The following is a 17028-nucleotide window of genomic DNA, read 5'->3' as shown; positions in this document are numbered from 1 at the left end:
TACTTGCTGTTTTTCCTATATTTCGTTATGGAGCTGATGTCGTTGTGTCTCATTGTGTCCGGTATAGGAATATATATATATATATATATATATATATATATATATATATATATATATATATATATATATATTCCTATACCGGACACTATGAGTCCTGGGATATTATCACATTAGTTATGTGTTCGGTGTATATGTCCATTAACACACACACACACACACACACACACACACACACACACACACACACACACACACACACACACATGTGATAATGGATGCGAAACATAACTCGCAGGAAACCCTCTTTGCGTGTGGTTCACTATTCTCTAAACGCTTCGCTCTATATCCCCTCACAACGCAGAGCAAGCCAAAGACGGAAGGTGTGAGAGTAAACATCTGAACATGTATTCTGGGGAAACGATAAACCAGGATTCCGGAACAATTTGGCTCATCAAGGAATATTTTTTCCATGTATAACTTTCCACGGCAAGGTGTCGCTGAACACAGATGCGAAGACACTCAACAATTCAAAATAATTTAAGTATATTTGTGTATAGTTAAATATCACTTTCGACAATCAGAACATGGGTCTCAATGCCTTGTTGGGTGCACATGATAAACTATTGAAGTACCGTAAAATATCCCCCTCCTTCTGATCCAGGAATAAAAGACATTGTGTTTTGTCGTGTGTGGCCGGGGGAAAAGGTATTCATAGTCCGTCAGGAACTATTGTCCAAGGGAAAGGACAACTGTCCCTTGCTTATATACATTGTTTCACCGGGTATAAAGCGCCCTTGCTATTGAACACGAGTAATAAATACCATGGGAACGCTGCCGGCTGATATTGCGATCGTAGGGCTGTGGAATCCGGGCTCATTTCATCAACACTTTCTTAGATGCGAACCATCATCCCTTAGTACACACTGACCATTCCCACTGGTCGACATGGAGGAGCACACGTGCAGGTGTAGTGTGGTTGCTGGCAGACAGTATGTGCACACACGTGTACATCAATCAGATACTAAGCTTGTAAATGTATTCGCCTCTGTCTTATCAACAACTTATCTGTATTTGAATGGCATTCAGAGAGACACGTATGAGAGAAATAATTTATGGATGTCAAATTCTTTATTATGAGGAACACAACGTTTCGAGGTATATGCTTACTCCTTCATCGGGTGAATGTAGGATAGGACCCATACGTACATGTACATATACCTGCTGTCTGCATTCTAGCATTTATTCAGCGGATGAAGGAGTAAGTATCTCCTTCAAAACATTCCATAAATTATCCGTCTTCTTCTGTATCACAGCCCAGCCGTATCACAACTCAATTGTATCACAACTCAACTGTATCACAACTTAACCGTATCAAAACTTAACTGTATCACAACTTAACCGTATCACAACTCAACCGTATCACAACTTAACCGTATCACAACTCAACTGTATCACAACTCAACCGTATCACAACTCAACTGTATCACAACTCAACTGTATCACAACTCAACCGTATCACAACTCAACTGTATCACAACTTAACCGTATCACAACTAAACTATATCACAACTTAACTGTATCACAAGTTAACCGTATCACAACTCAACCATATCACAACTCAACTGTATCACAAATCAACAGTATCACAACTCAACTATATCACAACTTAACCGTATCACAACTTAACCGTATCACAACTCAACCGTATCACAACTCAATTGTATCACATGGCATCTCCGTCACAACACACCCGTATCAAACGCATCTGTATCATACATAACATTGGCAACAGAAAATAGAATAGATACAAAATATTCCAGGCAATTACCAGCACATATATACTGAAAGACATATGGTCATGTAAGGAAAATAAGCCAAGTTTCGACCTGGTGACTTCCCGCTTCCCATTTGTCGCTGTATAAGACGCAGCTTCAGACCTTTAATGTTCATGTGAGCTGACTAAAGCTGAAGTAGCCCTGTTTAAGGCGACGCCTGGGTTAATGTTCAGACTAAATTAGTTCTGCAGTGACAAATGAGGCAGTGGAGAAAGTTCTTGATGACCGTTTTCGTTTCGAAATGCCAATACATGTACATAGACTCTAAACATAAAGTTTACTGTATACCACATGTCCATATATGTACAAAACCCATCTCTGTATAGTCTGATAGCTATCTGTGGCATTTGTTAGCTTGTAAGACTTGTATGGTAAACATGTATGTACATTAGCGGTCACTGGACCATGTGATTCATGAGTGATTGCTGGAAAGTTCACCTTAAGAGCAACAACGGTGTCCAGATCCAGGTGGCCTGTATGGTTGGCTGATGCTGACATACAGGCAGACTACCTAGGACGCCCTGGCGACCTTCAGGATGTTGTGAACTGTCAGATTCCATCATGCGTGAGTACCCTCAGCCGTGTGTAACCAGTGAAGGGACTGGCGTGTTGCTGAAAAACACATGTCTGATGGAAGAGTAACCAGTGACGCTCAGTCTTAGGTGTTATCCATTATGGAAAAGGGCAGCGACCTTCGAACCGAGCCGCACACATGATCGTCGCCATCATCATCATCATCATCATCATCATCATCATCATCATCATCGTCGTCGTCGTCGTCGTCGTCGTCCTTTTTGTAGGGGTTCTTTTTAATATACACATGCATGTAAGCATGCTGTTATACAAAAAATGTTTAAATCATGTATTTTTAGCAGAAAACGACAGATCAGAACAAAATACGCAGAAACATGTACGGATATTTCTAAGGCCGTGTTTGCAGGTTTAGGTGGTCACCGATATGCTCGGCAAACAAACTGTGGCTATGTGCAATAACATGTAGTGATAACAGGGTCGCCCAGCCTCTGGTCAGTTGTGTTTGCTTGACCGGTCAGTATTGTAGCCATATCTCAGAGCCTGTTTACCCAGGGGTCAGACGCATGGACGAGGATTAAGGTCACGTACCTTTATTCCCTGTGATATATACTCAGTATCCCCAAAATAATGCATGCAAATAGATGCTATAGATGGTTATATGTGTTGGTAGTAGTGGAATGTGGATAGTTATATGTGTAGTTAGTGGAATTAGGGTAGTTATATGTGTTGGTAGTTAGTGGAATTAGGGTATTTATATGTGTAGTTAGTGGAATTAGGGTAGTTATATGTGTTGGTAGTTAGTGGAATTAGGGTAGTTATATGTGTTGGTAGTTAGTGGAATTAGGGTAGTTATATGTGTTGGTAGTTAGTGGAATTAGGGTAGTTATATGTGTTGGTAGTTAGTGGAATTAGGGTAGTTATATGCGTAGTTATTGGGTGGTTAAGGTAGACAGTGAGGGTGTAATAGGTTGTCACAAAAGTTATGAAGAGGTGGAGGAGTTATGGAGAGGTGGAGGAGATATAGAGAGGTGGAGGAGTTATAGAGACTGGAGGAGTTATAGAGAGGTGGAGGCGATATGGACAGGTGGGGGAGTTGTGGAAGTGTGGAGAAGTTATGGAGAGATGGAAGAAATATAGAGAGGTGATGGAATTGTTGAGAGGTGGATGATATATAGAGAGGTAGAGGCGATATGGATAGGTGGAGGTGTTATGGAGAGATGGAAGAAATATAGAGAGGTGATGGAACTGTTGAGAGGTGGATGATATATAGAGAGGTAGAAGCGATATGGATAGGTGGAGGTGTTATGGAGAGATGGAAGAAATATAGAGAGTTGATGGAATTGTTGAGAGGTGGATGATATATAGAGAGGTAGAAGCGATATGGATAGGTGGAGGTGATATGGGGAGGTGGAGGAGGTAAGAGAGGTGGGAGGTGTCATGGAGAGATGGAGGCGTAATGGGTTGTTATAGAAATGTCTATTTACAAAGTGTTGGTCAAAGTCGCGTTCTCTTGATGATGCAGGGCGCGAGTTCTGTCTTCCATTGAGTAATACACCCGGCATCCTATAGCCGACAATACTGCGTTGTTGACCAGCTCCCCTGGCTCCCCTGTCTGCTCAATGTTATATACACATATGCCATTTCATTTAAACTATAATGCAAGTGCCTTTCTACTGTTTGGGAATATGTGTGACAGCACGTTTATATTGGTACCTCTCAGTATGTTAGTCAATATAAATTATAATCATTGTAAACATTTTCTAAATCCTATCACAGGCGTTCGTATATGGGAAAGGGTGATACTACCATGTGGAATATCTGCTTGTAATGAATGGTGTAAATTGTTATCAAAGGTATATGACATGTCTGAAATTATTTAACACTCTTTTGTAAAAAAAAGAGTCAAGGATTGTCCAGACGCACTTCGTGCGTTGTTACCAGAGATTGTCTAGGGTGAATCTTTCTTCAGACGTACATTGATCAACAACCTCTTATTCTTTGGACGACTATGCAATTGTGACATTAACTTTGTATGTAAACGACTATTACAGCACATACCTGTTCAGTATCAATTCGATGCAATTAAGAACGAGATGATAAATATCACCATTATATCACATGTTATCACCAGTAAATAGTTCGACCCTAAAAATGATATAGATATCTATTCTACCTCTTCTTCTCTATGTCCCGACAGACTAGCATAGGCGGTCCGGTTGAAAGGGCAAATAAGCGTATTTGACCGTAACGTAATTCACACAGAGTTACAGTCAATAGAAAACCTAAACAGATACTCTCTTATACCATCACCTTAGGTACACAGGTTATGGTTAATGACAATTGAAAAAACGGATCACTTCAATGAATAATCTTATCTATTATGTCTTACTATTAATATTGAACAATCTGATAAATGTTTATGCGAAACATTTGCATATGATAGAATCAAACATTTATTTATGTATTGTAAGAAGACGCATCAAGAGAAGATGATCGTGTTGAGAATAACATTGATTTACGAGATGTAAATATTGAAGACAATTTATGGATTGATATAATGCTTTTTATATGTAAAACAGTGAAAATGTGAAAAAACTTTGTTAGAATGTGACATTGCTTGTACAAAGAATATATCCACTGTTATATGACTGTAAAATACCGTAATATTTATGATAGGATTATCCGTCTGTCTTCGGGTTTTCCTCACATATCTAGTATTGCTCACAATCGCGTTAAATCGTCCACTCATACACTTTACTACAAAGTTAGACAAGCAATCAACGTGTCTGATCAAACTGATTGACAGATAAAAGACGTTACCTAACATGCAACGGGAAGCGATATGGAAGCGTCAACAACGGGGGCTGGACAAAGCCCATGATGTGACCGTGACCTTCATGGGGGGGGGTTGGGGGACGCTCCACGACAGACGGGTCCAAGCGGTCAGACCAGTCCGAGATAAGCATGTTGTTGACACCTCGGGATATCTTCAAAACACGCTGCACTTCTCCTGTTGATGTGGACCAAATAACACCATTACTATGTGTAACAACTGATCTCGCTTGGTGCAATGCAGGGAGATGACTTACGCCCTTGTGACTTACGATACTCAAAGAAAGCTGAATGGTGAATATTTGACTGCATAGCTTCCTATACAGAAGGCGTACACGGAATAGCCTTTCAAAGGAAAGGATTTAATTGACTGCTTTAGTAACACTGTTTTTAATGATTTCTTCGTGTGGCTCTTTATGTCATCAATGCTGAAATGAATACGCACGTGGCAGGCATCGTCGCTGTGACCCTCCTCCTCGGTGTTGCAACTTCGTCCACGAACAACACGATCATGTATACGCCCTGGTCAATGGGAGACATTTACCTTAATTCAACAGACAATACAACAACGGATTTCATGATTTCTGTGATTTCACCCTCAGTTGAAATGTTCATGGACGCCAGCGCCGTTGTCAACGTGTCCTACTCCATCCTCTGCGACACACCTGACACAGTTTACAATCTCAGTGTCTACACGACGGAGGATAAAGTGGCGTTCCTAACACAGCCTGGCGACTTCAGCATGTCGTGTAGCAATGTATCCAAATTGGCAAGTCGGGCCTTCAAAAAGCCAACCCGTGTTTCAGGGACACTCAGCATCAACTTACACTCGGACCTCATAGGAAGGACGTGGCTTGTCTTTAAAACAGATCACGACAGGTCCACACCACAAGAAACACAGCCAGACACGGATACAAATGCAGGCCAACCAGGTGACCATTTCCAGAGATACATGATCGTGGTAGTACGGAACTACCAGCCTATTGATACCGTGTTTCGTGTTGTCATGTACTTGTTTGTGATCGCCAGCACTGTAGGAATGGGATGTAAGATCGAGCTGAGCGTGGTCAAGTCGGTGCTGCTCAAACCCGTGGCTCCCGCAATTGGCTTCTTCTGCCAGTATCTCGCCATGCCGCTGGTAAGTCTCACCCCCCCACACACACACACAGTCGCGCACTCATAAGCACGTACATACACATGAACATGTCCGCATCTGGCTGTTTGTGTGTCACCGTGCCCCGAAAGCGTGGATCGTTATTCATAGTGTCACACCAAGGGTTTGCAAGCCCAGATTCAATTATTTACGGACGAGGTATCCTTGGAATATTTACTGGGGGGAAAGGCAACATGTACTCATTCACCCATGAACTACATGCACTCATTCACCCATGAACAACATGTACTCATTCACACATGAACAACATGCGTTTATTCACCCTTGAACATCATGCACTCATTCACCCCAAAACAACATGCACTCAATCACCCATGAACAACATGCACTCAATCACCCATGAACAACATGCACTCATTCATCCATGAACATCATGCACTCATTCACCCATGAACAACATGTACTCATTCACCCATGAACATCATGCACTCATTCACCCATGAACAACATGTACTCATTCAACCATAAACAACATGTACTCATTCACTCATGAACAACATTCACTCATTCACCTATGAACAACATGTACTCATTCACCCATGAACAACATGTACTTATTCACCCATGAACAACATGTACTCATTCACCCGTGAACAACATGTACTCATTCACCAATGAACAACATGCACTTATTCACCCATGAACAACATGCACTCATTCACCCCAAAACAACATGCACTCAATCACCCATGAACAACATGCACTCATTCACCCATGAACAACATGTACTCATTCACCCATGAACAACAAACACTCATTCACCCATGAACAACATGTGCTGATTCACCCATGAACAACATGCACTCATTCACCCATGAACAACATGTACTCATTCACCCGTGAACAACATAAACTCATTCACCCATGAACAAACACGCATTCACCCATGAACAACATGTGCTGATTCACCCATGAACAACATGCACTCATTCACCCATGAACAACATGTGCTGATTCACACATGAACAATATGCGTTTATTCACCCATGAACATCATGCACTCATTCACCCCAAAACAACATGCACTCATTCACCCATGAACAACATTCACTCATTCACCCATAGACAACATGTACTCATTCACCCAAAAACAACGTGCACTCATTCACCCATGAACAACGTGCATTTATTCACCCCAAAACAACATGCACTCATTCACCCATGAACAACATTCACTCATTCACCCCAAAACAACGTGCACTCATTCACCCATGAACAACGTGCACTTATTCACCCATAAACAACATGCACTCATTCACCCATGAACAACATGCACTTATTCACCCATAAACAACAGGGCTGTCGGGTAGCCTAGTGGTTAAAGCTTTCGTTCGTCACGCCGAAGACCTGGTTCGATTTCCGACATGGGTACAATGTGTGAAGCCCATTTCAGGTGCCCCCCGCCGTGATATTGCTGGAATATTGCTAAAAGCGGCGTAAAGCCTCTCTCTCTCTCTCTCTCTCTCTCTCTCTCTCTCTCTCTCTCTCTCTCTCTCTCTCTCTCTCTCTCTCTCTCTCTCTCTCTCATAAACAACAGCATGCACTCATTCACCCATAAACAAGAACATGCACTCAGTCACACATAAACAACAACATGCACTTATTCACCCATGAACAACATGCACTCATTCACCCATAAACAACAACATGCGCTCATTCACGCATAAACAAAACAACATGCACTCATTCACCAATAATCAACAACATGTTCTCATTCACCCATGATCAACATGCACTCATTCACGCATAAACAACATGTACTCATTCACACATAAACAACATGCACTCATTCACGCATAAACAACATGCACTCATTCACCTATAAACAAAATGTACTCATTCACGCATAAATAACAACATGTTCTCATTCACGCATAAACAACATGTACTCATTCACGCATAAACAACATGTACTCATTCACGCATAAACAAAATGTACTCATTCACGCATAAATAACAACATGTTCTCATTCACGCATAAACAACATCATGCACGTATTAACTTCACCTTCCCAAGGCAAGAGAGTAAACTGACTATAAAAGTCCAGGTTCCACCCTTGCCGGACTGGGCTGGTATTATTGAGTTACATTTTGGCTGGACTAACGTGTCTATGCATAGTCTAATCAAATTCGCGCTCCGAAATCGAAATCCGGTTCGTAAAGTGTCATGCAGATTTCGGTCGACTGCAGGATTTGCAAAACATGTGCACCGCTAACTCGTTGTCAACAGATATTTTCTAAATCTTTTCATGCTTTTAATCAAGGTGCTCACGTGATTTGATGCACTTTGCGATGTTAGACTCGTTTGATCACAATATAGATCTTGATGAGTTCTTTGTTATTTATCTGCCAAACGCTCACACACGTTCGTACGCCAGGCAACACATGCATATTCACTGCAGTCTCTGATATTTCTTCTTTCAGATTGCCTTTGGTGTGGCGAAGCTTGTGACCTTCGAGATCCCTGCCGTGGGGCTGGGGATATTTGCCTGTGGTATTTGCCCGGGGGGAGGGGCTAGCAACATCTACTCCTACCTCCTGGGCGGGGACCTGTCGCTGTCTGCTACCATGACAACCATCAGTAACATTGGAGCGCTAGGTAAAAGTGCTATACAACTGACATCCCTTATTCACAATGTAATACACCTTGGACATGTCTTAAACACAATTATTGGCGCAAACATATGTGCTGCAAGTTCACATGATGCCTCTCCAGAATCGCAATTGAGTATTCCTGCGCGTAGAGATACGTTCACGCCATACACAATACCACACGCCTTTGTATTTTATAGTCTTATGAAAACCACAACAAAATAGAATCAAATACAAATATTTTGCAATCACTGGTTTTGTCAGTGTACAAGGTGAGGTGAAATTGGGTTTAATGTCGCGTCCAAGTACTAGTGTGTGTGTGTATGTGCGTGCGTGCGTGCGCGTTCTAGCCCGGACTGACGCCGATTTATAGCTCACTAAGATACCATGCTGCGGTTTAACATGAATACCCCACTCAGACACAGTATACTGACTCCGAGCCGACCAGTCCTTGTTTTAGCCCCTTAATGTGCCAGGCAGGGTAACAACAAGTACCATCATTAATGTATTGTGGTAAAAGATCGAACCCCAGACCTTCCGCTCTCCGGGCGGGCGCTATACCACTAGACCACGGAGGCGGTCTGTCACAGTACTTAAGGTTACTCGATATATAGACAATGAACATATCACTGGATTCTCCATAATTCTTTATTGATGCTGGTGTATGGATGGAAATGTTTGCAGCTATAGCAAAGAAAGCAATACACAAACACTGAAGAGCGTTCTTTTCATGTTCGATAGTTAACTTAGATTTGATGTCGAGGGAAAGATTTGAGAAAATACGATTTTGTTACGTTTATATGAACTGACCGAGGCGTTCATAAAATACTTCATCTAGGCAGTCTTCTGAAGACCAACACAGTAGTTCCATGTTTGTCTGAAGTTGTTTGACCTTTGCCCCCAGGTATGGTTCCCCTATGGATGTTCACGCTGGGTCAGCAGTTTCACGATGACAAGATGCAGATCAACATCCCGTACGCCAACATCATCCAGACCCTGGCATCTGTCATCCTGCCCATCTTCGCTGGCATCCTCATAAAGTACAAATTTCAGAAGCTCGCGGCTGTCATCGTCAAAATCCTCAAGCCGGTCACGTTGGTCACGATCGTTATCCTGCTCACCTTCGGCATCTACGCCAACCTCTACATCTTCCGACTTTTTAAACCGTCCACGCTCCTCGCCGGGTGCCTGCTACCCTACTGTGGCTACATCATCGGCGGGTTGGTTGGGCTGATGTTCCGCCAGCCGTGGTACCGAGTGAAGACCATCGCCATAGAGACTGGCATACAGAACGTCATGGTCGCCTACCTTATGTTGCAGATGGCGCTGCCGCCACCAGATGGCGACCTTGCCGCTGTCGGGCCTTTAGCTTCCGCGGTTATGACGCCACTCCCGCTCTTTGTTTTGGCTATTGGCTATACAATTTATTTGAAATGCACTAAGCAGGATTATGACAAAGTTTCAAAGACAGATCAAGGTGAGAATGGTGTAGTAGACAGGAGTGAGAGGAAACTGACAGGGGCTGGGGGTGACACACAGGGGCAGGAAGACGCTGGGGTGGGGCTGGTCAATAAGGCGCCTCGTGGTAGTGTCAAATAATTGCAGCAGCAGTTTGAAACATCCGATAGGCGGCCACTTTCAGCCTCTCAGCCAGCACTGTGACACGGTTGCGGCCTAGTTGACAGTGAGTAATCTTATGTCTGTATTACCGGTGACATCCTTCCCAGGCCGAACGAAACTTTTGTTTATTTGATTGTTTCTTGTTTAACCTCGGCAATATTCCAGCTATACGACGGCGGCCTGTAAATAATCGAGCCTGGACCAGACAATCCAGTGACATCATGAACATCGATCTACGCAATTATGATACGATGACATGTATCAACCAAGCCAGCTATTCTAACCACCCGTTCCCGTTAGTCGCCTTTTACGACATGCATAGTCACCTTTTACGGCAAGCACGGGTCACTGAAGACCTCTTTTACCCCGGATCTTCACGGGTTCGAAGGCTCAACTGAACATCTCAACTTGTAGGTAAGACACCTCGTCTCATGGTCACAGATACGGCCCGTGGAAGCCCGTCACCGGTAATACAGACGCCAGATATCATCACCCGTGGGACGGAACTAGCTGCGTATCCGTTGGCTTTAACCAGACACGTGTCAATGTTACATTTTCATAATCATGTCCCTAAAAACTCACAGTAATATCTTCATTTTATGTTAAGAATATCTTCTGCAGACTATGACATCACGTCGTCATTAAACACTTCGGTCGCTATTTGGAAAGAATTGCATAATTATTGCATACGGATATTTGAACTTCATTAAGGGGTGACTATTCAAACAGTTTGTTATAACCCAAAGGGAGTGGGGATTTAAGTCATAACTGCTGAAGGCTTAAGATGTGTTTTCTAAGCATTTGAGTGACTGTTGCAGAAAAGACATCTCCCGGTTGGTTGGATAATATATTTCATCTATTGTTATGTTTTGGCGTTTCTCGGATTGTGAGGTCATAGCCTGTCAGAGATAAATAGCATGTTAAAGGAAGTGATGTTTTAACTAAAACTACATTAGAGTTATTATTTGGTAGTGAAGACGATCCTCGGCCTCCAGACATCTTCCCTGTGACCACAGTGACACGCGGGACGGGAAAGCCATGACTAGATAGTAGATGTGCAGGTACATGGTGTAGAAATTAGACTACATACTCTGGTGTATTCGTCTTTCGTTCTCAGTATAGTATACTTTTACGCCGCTCTTAGCAATATACCTGCAAAATCAAGGTCGGGGAGACGAGAAATTGGCTTCAAACGGTGTACCGATATGGGGAATCGATCCCGGACCTTCGGCGTGACGAGCGACCAATTTAACCACTAGGCTAAGCACACACACACACACACACACACACACACACACACACACACACACACACTTTCCACTTTAGCAATTGGATATAGCGTTTCTGAATAGTTGCTTTCTACAACTGATGACGGAACAGTGCATTTCATCTTTGATGGTCTCCAACTTGCCATAGAAATAAAGTTTCAATAAATGAAATATTTCCCGTCGTGTTGTAGGTTTGTTCGTATTAATCCTATTACATTGAGTCGTACAGACAACGTCTGTGGCAGAAGCGGTCCTTGTCACATCCAAGGACATGAAGCGGTGACAGAAAATTAAACCAAGTTCTTTCATGATCGTATAACAAGCAGGGGTTAAATCTGTTAATGTTGTACATATACACCAGCATGGGGTTAAATCTGGTAATGTTGTACATATACACCTGCAGGGGGTTAAATCTGGTAATGTTGTACATATACACCAGCAGGGGGTTAAATCTGGTAATGTTGTACATATACACCTGCAGGGGGTTAAATCTGGTAATGTTGTACATATACACCAGCAGGGGGTTAAATCTGGTAATGTTGTACATATACACCTGCAGGGGGTTAAATCTGGTAATGTTGTACATATACACCAGCAGGGGGTTAAATCTGTTAATGTTGTACATATACACCAGCAGGGGGTTAAATCTGGTAATGTTGTACATATACACCAGCAGGGGGTTAAATCTGTTAATGTTGTACATAAACACCATCAAGGATTATAATATGTTACTGTTGTACGTACGTACATATACACTTCTGCCTTGAAGTTCATTCCCCTAACACGCGTTGAGAACGCGTGTGACACAGGAGCTCAACAGGTTGCACACGGGTCAAGCACCCGTTAAACACGCGCGTGCAACGAGTGACCCACGAGTGAGACATGCATGTAACACGGGACCGGGTTTCAGTTGATTCAAATGAATAGTGAGATAAAACAAAACAATGAGATGTGAATCTTGAGTTAATGAGCGGCCATTGACCTGTGTTCAGCAAATCATAAAAAACATGGTCGTCAGTCTTAATAAGTGCTTATACACTACTGGGGGTTGTAATCTGTTAATGTTGTACCTATACACTAGCATGAGTGAATAAGTGAGTTGGTTTAAGGCCGCTTTTGACTGCATTTCAGTTATATCGCACGGCGTGTCAGCTTTATGTGGGAGTAAAGCCCGAAGTGATGCAGGTCTCAGACGTTTACCTCTTCGGTGAAACCCAAGAGCACCAGTATGGTGCTGACAAACCTAGAAACATAATTGGGGCGAACCGGGATTCGAACCCACAACCATGGGTTTCTCGTGTGCCCAAGGGACGCAACTCTGCACAGTGAAACGCGGCGCCTAAGACGACGACTGGAACTGTGTTCACCAGATCATAAACACATGGTCGGCAGTCTTAATAAGTGTTCGGCTGCTCGACCCTTTCCATTGGGGGTCTAAGTCCAATCATTGCCGACAGCAGAATTTAGATACGCGTTCATTGAGACAGGAACCCCCGAATTGGCACAATTGTCGCGGGTTGGTAAATGTTCGCTAATAATCCAATGATTGTATTTGTAGATTTTCGTTTTAATTGTGGTCTTCAGGAGTCATTCTAAGGGACTGCAAATATAACGATGATCGTTCGAACACAATGAGTGAGTGAGTATGGTTTTACGCCGCTTTTAGCAATATTCCAGCAATATCACGGCGGGAGACACCAGAAATGGGCTTCTCACATTGTACCCATGTCGGGAATCGAACCCGGGTCTTCGGCGTGACGAGCGAACGCTTAAACCACTAGGCTACCCGACCGCACCCGAACACAATGATGCTTCAGATGTCACAAGACAGAAGAGTCACCAGTACTAATGTCCTAGTATCTCATGTAGTTACATGTCCCATTTCCCCACACCCCACCTTTTTGTTTCTGTGAGAATTATAAGGAGGAAGCTTAGTTGGGGACTCTAACATTTACCATAAATGGATATTGGAATCGAATATAAACTGCCCATGTTGTCTGACTGTTGATAGAATTTGTGATTTTAACAATCAACGGGTGTGCCCATGTAGACAGTTTGTGGATTGTGATTTTTTACAATTGTCCAATGCGCTTGAGTGTACCTGCTTATGAGATAGCAACGGTAACAGTTTTTGATTAGCGGAAATTGGTTGTGAATACTTGATACCATGTAGATAAGATACCTTTAGGATTCTTTATTCTTTCGTTTCCTGTGGGTAACCCCTTCACACTGTTGGAAAGGAAGTCACTCAGACAGATCATGCATTCCACATCGAGGTCTTCTCGTCCCCTGTTCATTGGGAGACAGACAACAGGGGTCGTCTTAATGTTATATTTGCTTAACATTTCTACAGATCTACTAAGAAATATATACTGGACAATGCCCTGACAATGATTATGCGCAAGGTTCCGGGTCGTGATGCGATCACTAGAAGTGTCGGCGGTGGCTGGACATGCAGCGCACAGCATTTCCATTGTACGCGGGCACCTCGCGTTCGTTTCACTCGGTACTTAACACCTTGATGTACATGGCTACGGTCGGTTGGGAACGAACTCGACATTCACAGGTGCATTTGCTATGTTAAAAATGAAGCTGTTGGTGTTCCCAGTATTAATATACTTTCTCATTGATTTTGTTGTTAACTGGTCACTCCAAGTGCCTCAAGAAGTTAAATGTCAGCGAACTGAGTTTATTCACATGCTAGTTTTCAAAGATTTGTATGGATACTCATTCATCCTGGGATAGGTTCACTGACTAACTACTGTGAGCGCTTTTGGCATGACCCCTGTGCTTCTGTAACTTATTCTCTTTAAAGGAAACCCCAACGGTGGTACATGAGTTACATTTTACACATAAATGTATACAAATTACAAGATGGCATATAAACGTTTTAGAAAACGTCGCCAATTTGTTTCGAATTACACAATGTACAAAATCACTCTTCGAGAGGATTGCTCAACCAGCGACACTTTTCAATTGGTAATTTGTGACTGCTTGTTCTAAACTAAAGGAACGGTTTGGAAATTTTGTCTGAGAGTAATAAATACTTTTCAATACTTGGTGATTTTTTTAATAAAGGAATAGTATATATCTTTAGAAGAATAGCGAATATCGCTTCTCCAGGACTGCAGAAACCGATCCTTTTAAACAGAACAAATTTTGCAGTTATCTTTCGAAATAAAGATGTGGATATTCAAAGACATTCGTGATACTAAAAGTTCCTTAAATCACTTCGATGTAATTTAAACATGGATAAGAATAGCCCTGTGTACGTTTACTAATCATATAAAGGAGAATAAATGAGACAATTTTAATGTTAGTATGAGGACATGATACTGTGCTCCGGTAAGCTTTAGCGCGTTTGTCTATTTGTATACGTAACGGTTCTCCACCCTAACTTACTTACTTAAATTTGGATTTTAACGTGCGCTTTCCGACATATGCTTATTTCGCGGTTCACGGGAAACCATACAGTTGGCTGTTCATATTCTCAGACCCGCTACAAGCTTTAGAAATTTAAGGTGAACACGTTCAATGTACATGTTCAAAAATCCAGATTTCACAACCGCAAAGTAAGACTGAAGAACTACTTCATCAAATGAAGAAATAAGACAATCCAAAAGTTAATGTAAATTTCTCGCTCGTTTTAATAAAGACATTGCGGCTTTGGTACTTGTATCTGCAGCATGTTTGATAACGGTAATCATTTTCCCGTTTCTATGAAATGTTATTCCGAGGTACCTAAAAGTATCAACAATTTCCAGGTTTCGATGATTATACTGAAACTTGTTTTTGTTATTGCCCGCTGAACCCGATCCAAATATAAGTATTTTGGTTTAGTTAACTTCAAGTTTCAACAAATCACCATAACGTGGTCTCTGTAAATGGTAGTTGTTTTCGGCTAAAACAAATACAGAGTGAGATCGGTATGTAATCCATGCAATAAATGTATGCTCGTTCATTAAAATATTGATGGGTGTGGGTAATTGTCCGTCCATTGACAGGGTAATGTGGGGAAATGTCAGTGTTGGGAGGTGTGTGACTCCATGATACACGAAAAGGTATTGAATTAACAAACATCGTTAGTTCATTTTGTGGAGTAACAAATAAGCAGCGACATAATGAAATGATGAAGTCTTTTTAAGATAGTATCGGCATTTACGTCATGCTGATATGGGGTTTCAGCCACATGTGTTTGGCTAAACTTGTTGGTCGGAAATAATAGACGGTTGGAACAATAGAGTGACGTTACAAGAATTATATTTATATCTGTATATAAAGAAAATGAACTGAAACAGAGGTCTTGAAAATGAACAGAAATCGACGAATATTTTCTATATAAGATTCTGTACCAACGATTATACGAAACACACGTTTTTGTAATGTTTTCAATTGTGACGTGCTGCTATATCGTTTGAATTAATCTAAATGTTACTGTGTAACACGCAGCTCTATATGTGTTAATATTCATAAATATTGATGTTGAAATGTTGTACAGCGCTTGTAGACGAAACATATTATACAGAAAGAATAATTAAGCATTAAAAAACATGACTGAACTTAATTTTTAATTACACTCAGGCCGCTATCAGCGGCATCAGAGGTACAAACTTATTTCAACGTAATACATTTACATGTAAATATAAATATAGAATATTTACAAAAACATCTTTGCCGAGCAAGCATACATATTTATGCAGATTCACTAGGGTAGCAATATATGTGCAATTCAATAAGAGGGTATAGTTACTTGATAGATAGTAGTAGAATCTGTGTATAATGTATTCTTTCGTTTTGTAAAGGTGGACAAATAAACAAATAATGGAATTCATCACCTATGTCAGATATTTACAAAGTGGGCATTTCCGTTCGGTTAAAGGTATTTTTCTCCATCTCCCAGTTTCAATAGTTAGATCATGGTAACAAGTTCTAAACTTAAGTACGACTCGCCTAACATTTTCCTGCAGTACAAGGACATGCAAACCATTAGTCGGGAAAGACGCACCCAGTGCATTAACAAAATGGCAACGGAGCTGCACGTACTGCACGTGCAGCAGCACTATGAACGGTATTAAAGTGCAGGGGTTTTGATTGTCTGACAGTTCAACAACATGCCAAGATTAACAGAAGTGCAAAACAAACAACGTCGTAGGCCCTTTGCAGGCAGGGGAAT

At 41.8% G+C, this 17028-nt stretch overlaps 1 protein-coding gene across 1 annotated transcript; it reads left to right on the top strand.

The window, feature by feature from the left end:
• The first annotated feature begins 5634 nt into the window (after positions 1–5634).
• Positions 5635–10566, top strand: LOC139452935 (ileal sodium/bile acid cotransporter-like). The gene is made up of 3 exons (XM_071234557.1): positions 5635–6339; positions 8800–8974; positions 9872–10566. Exons 1-3 carry the CDS (start codon positions 5635–5637, stop codon positions 10564–10566), a joined length of 1575 nt encoding a protein of 524 aa, XP_071090658.1.
• Positions 10567–17028: the final 6462 nt, after the last annotated feature.

Source organism: Haliotis cracherodii, unplaced genomic scaffold (assembly GCF_022045235.1).
Source record: "Haliotis cracherodii isolate W230 unplaced genomic scaffold, xgHalCrac1.p SCAF_10, whole genome shotgun sequence".
NCBI lineage: Eukaryota > Metazoa > Mollusca > Gastropoda > Lepetellida > Haliotidae > Haliotis > Haliotis cracherodii.
Note: the sequence above shows the minus strand (reverse complement) of the source record. Positions and strands in the feature narration are given on the sequence as shown.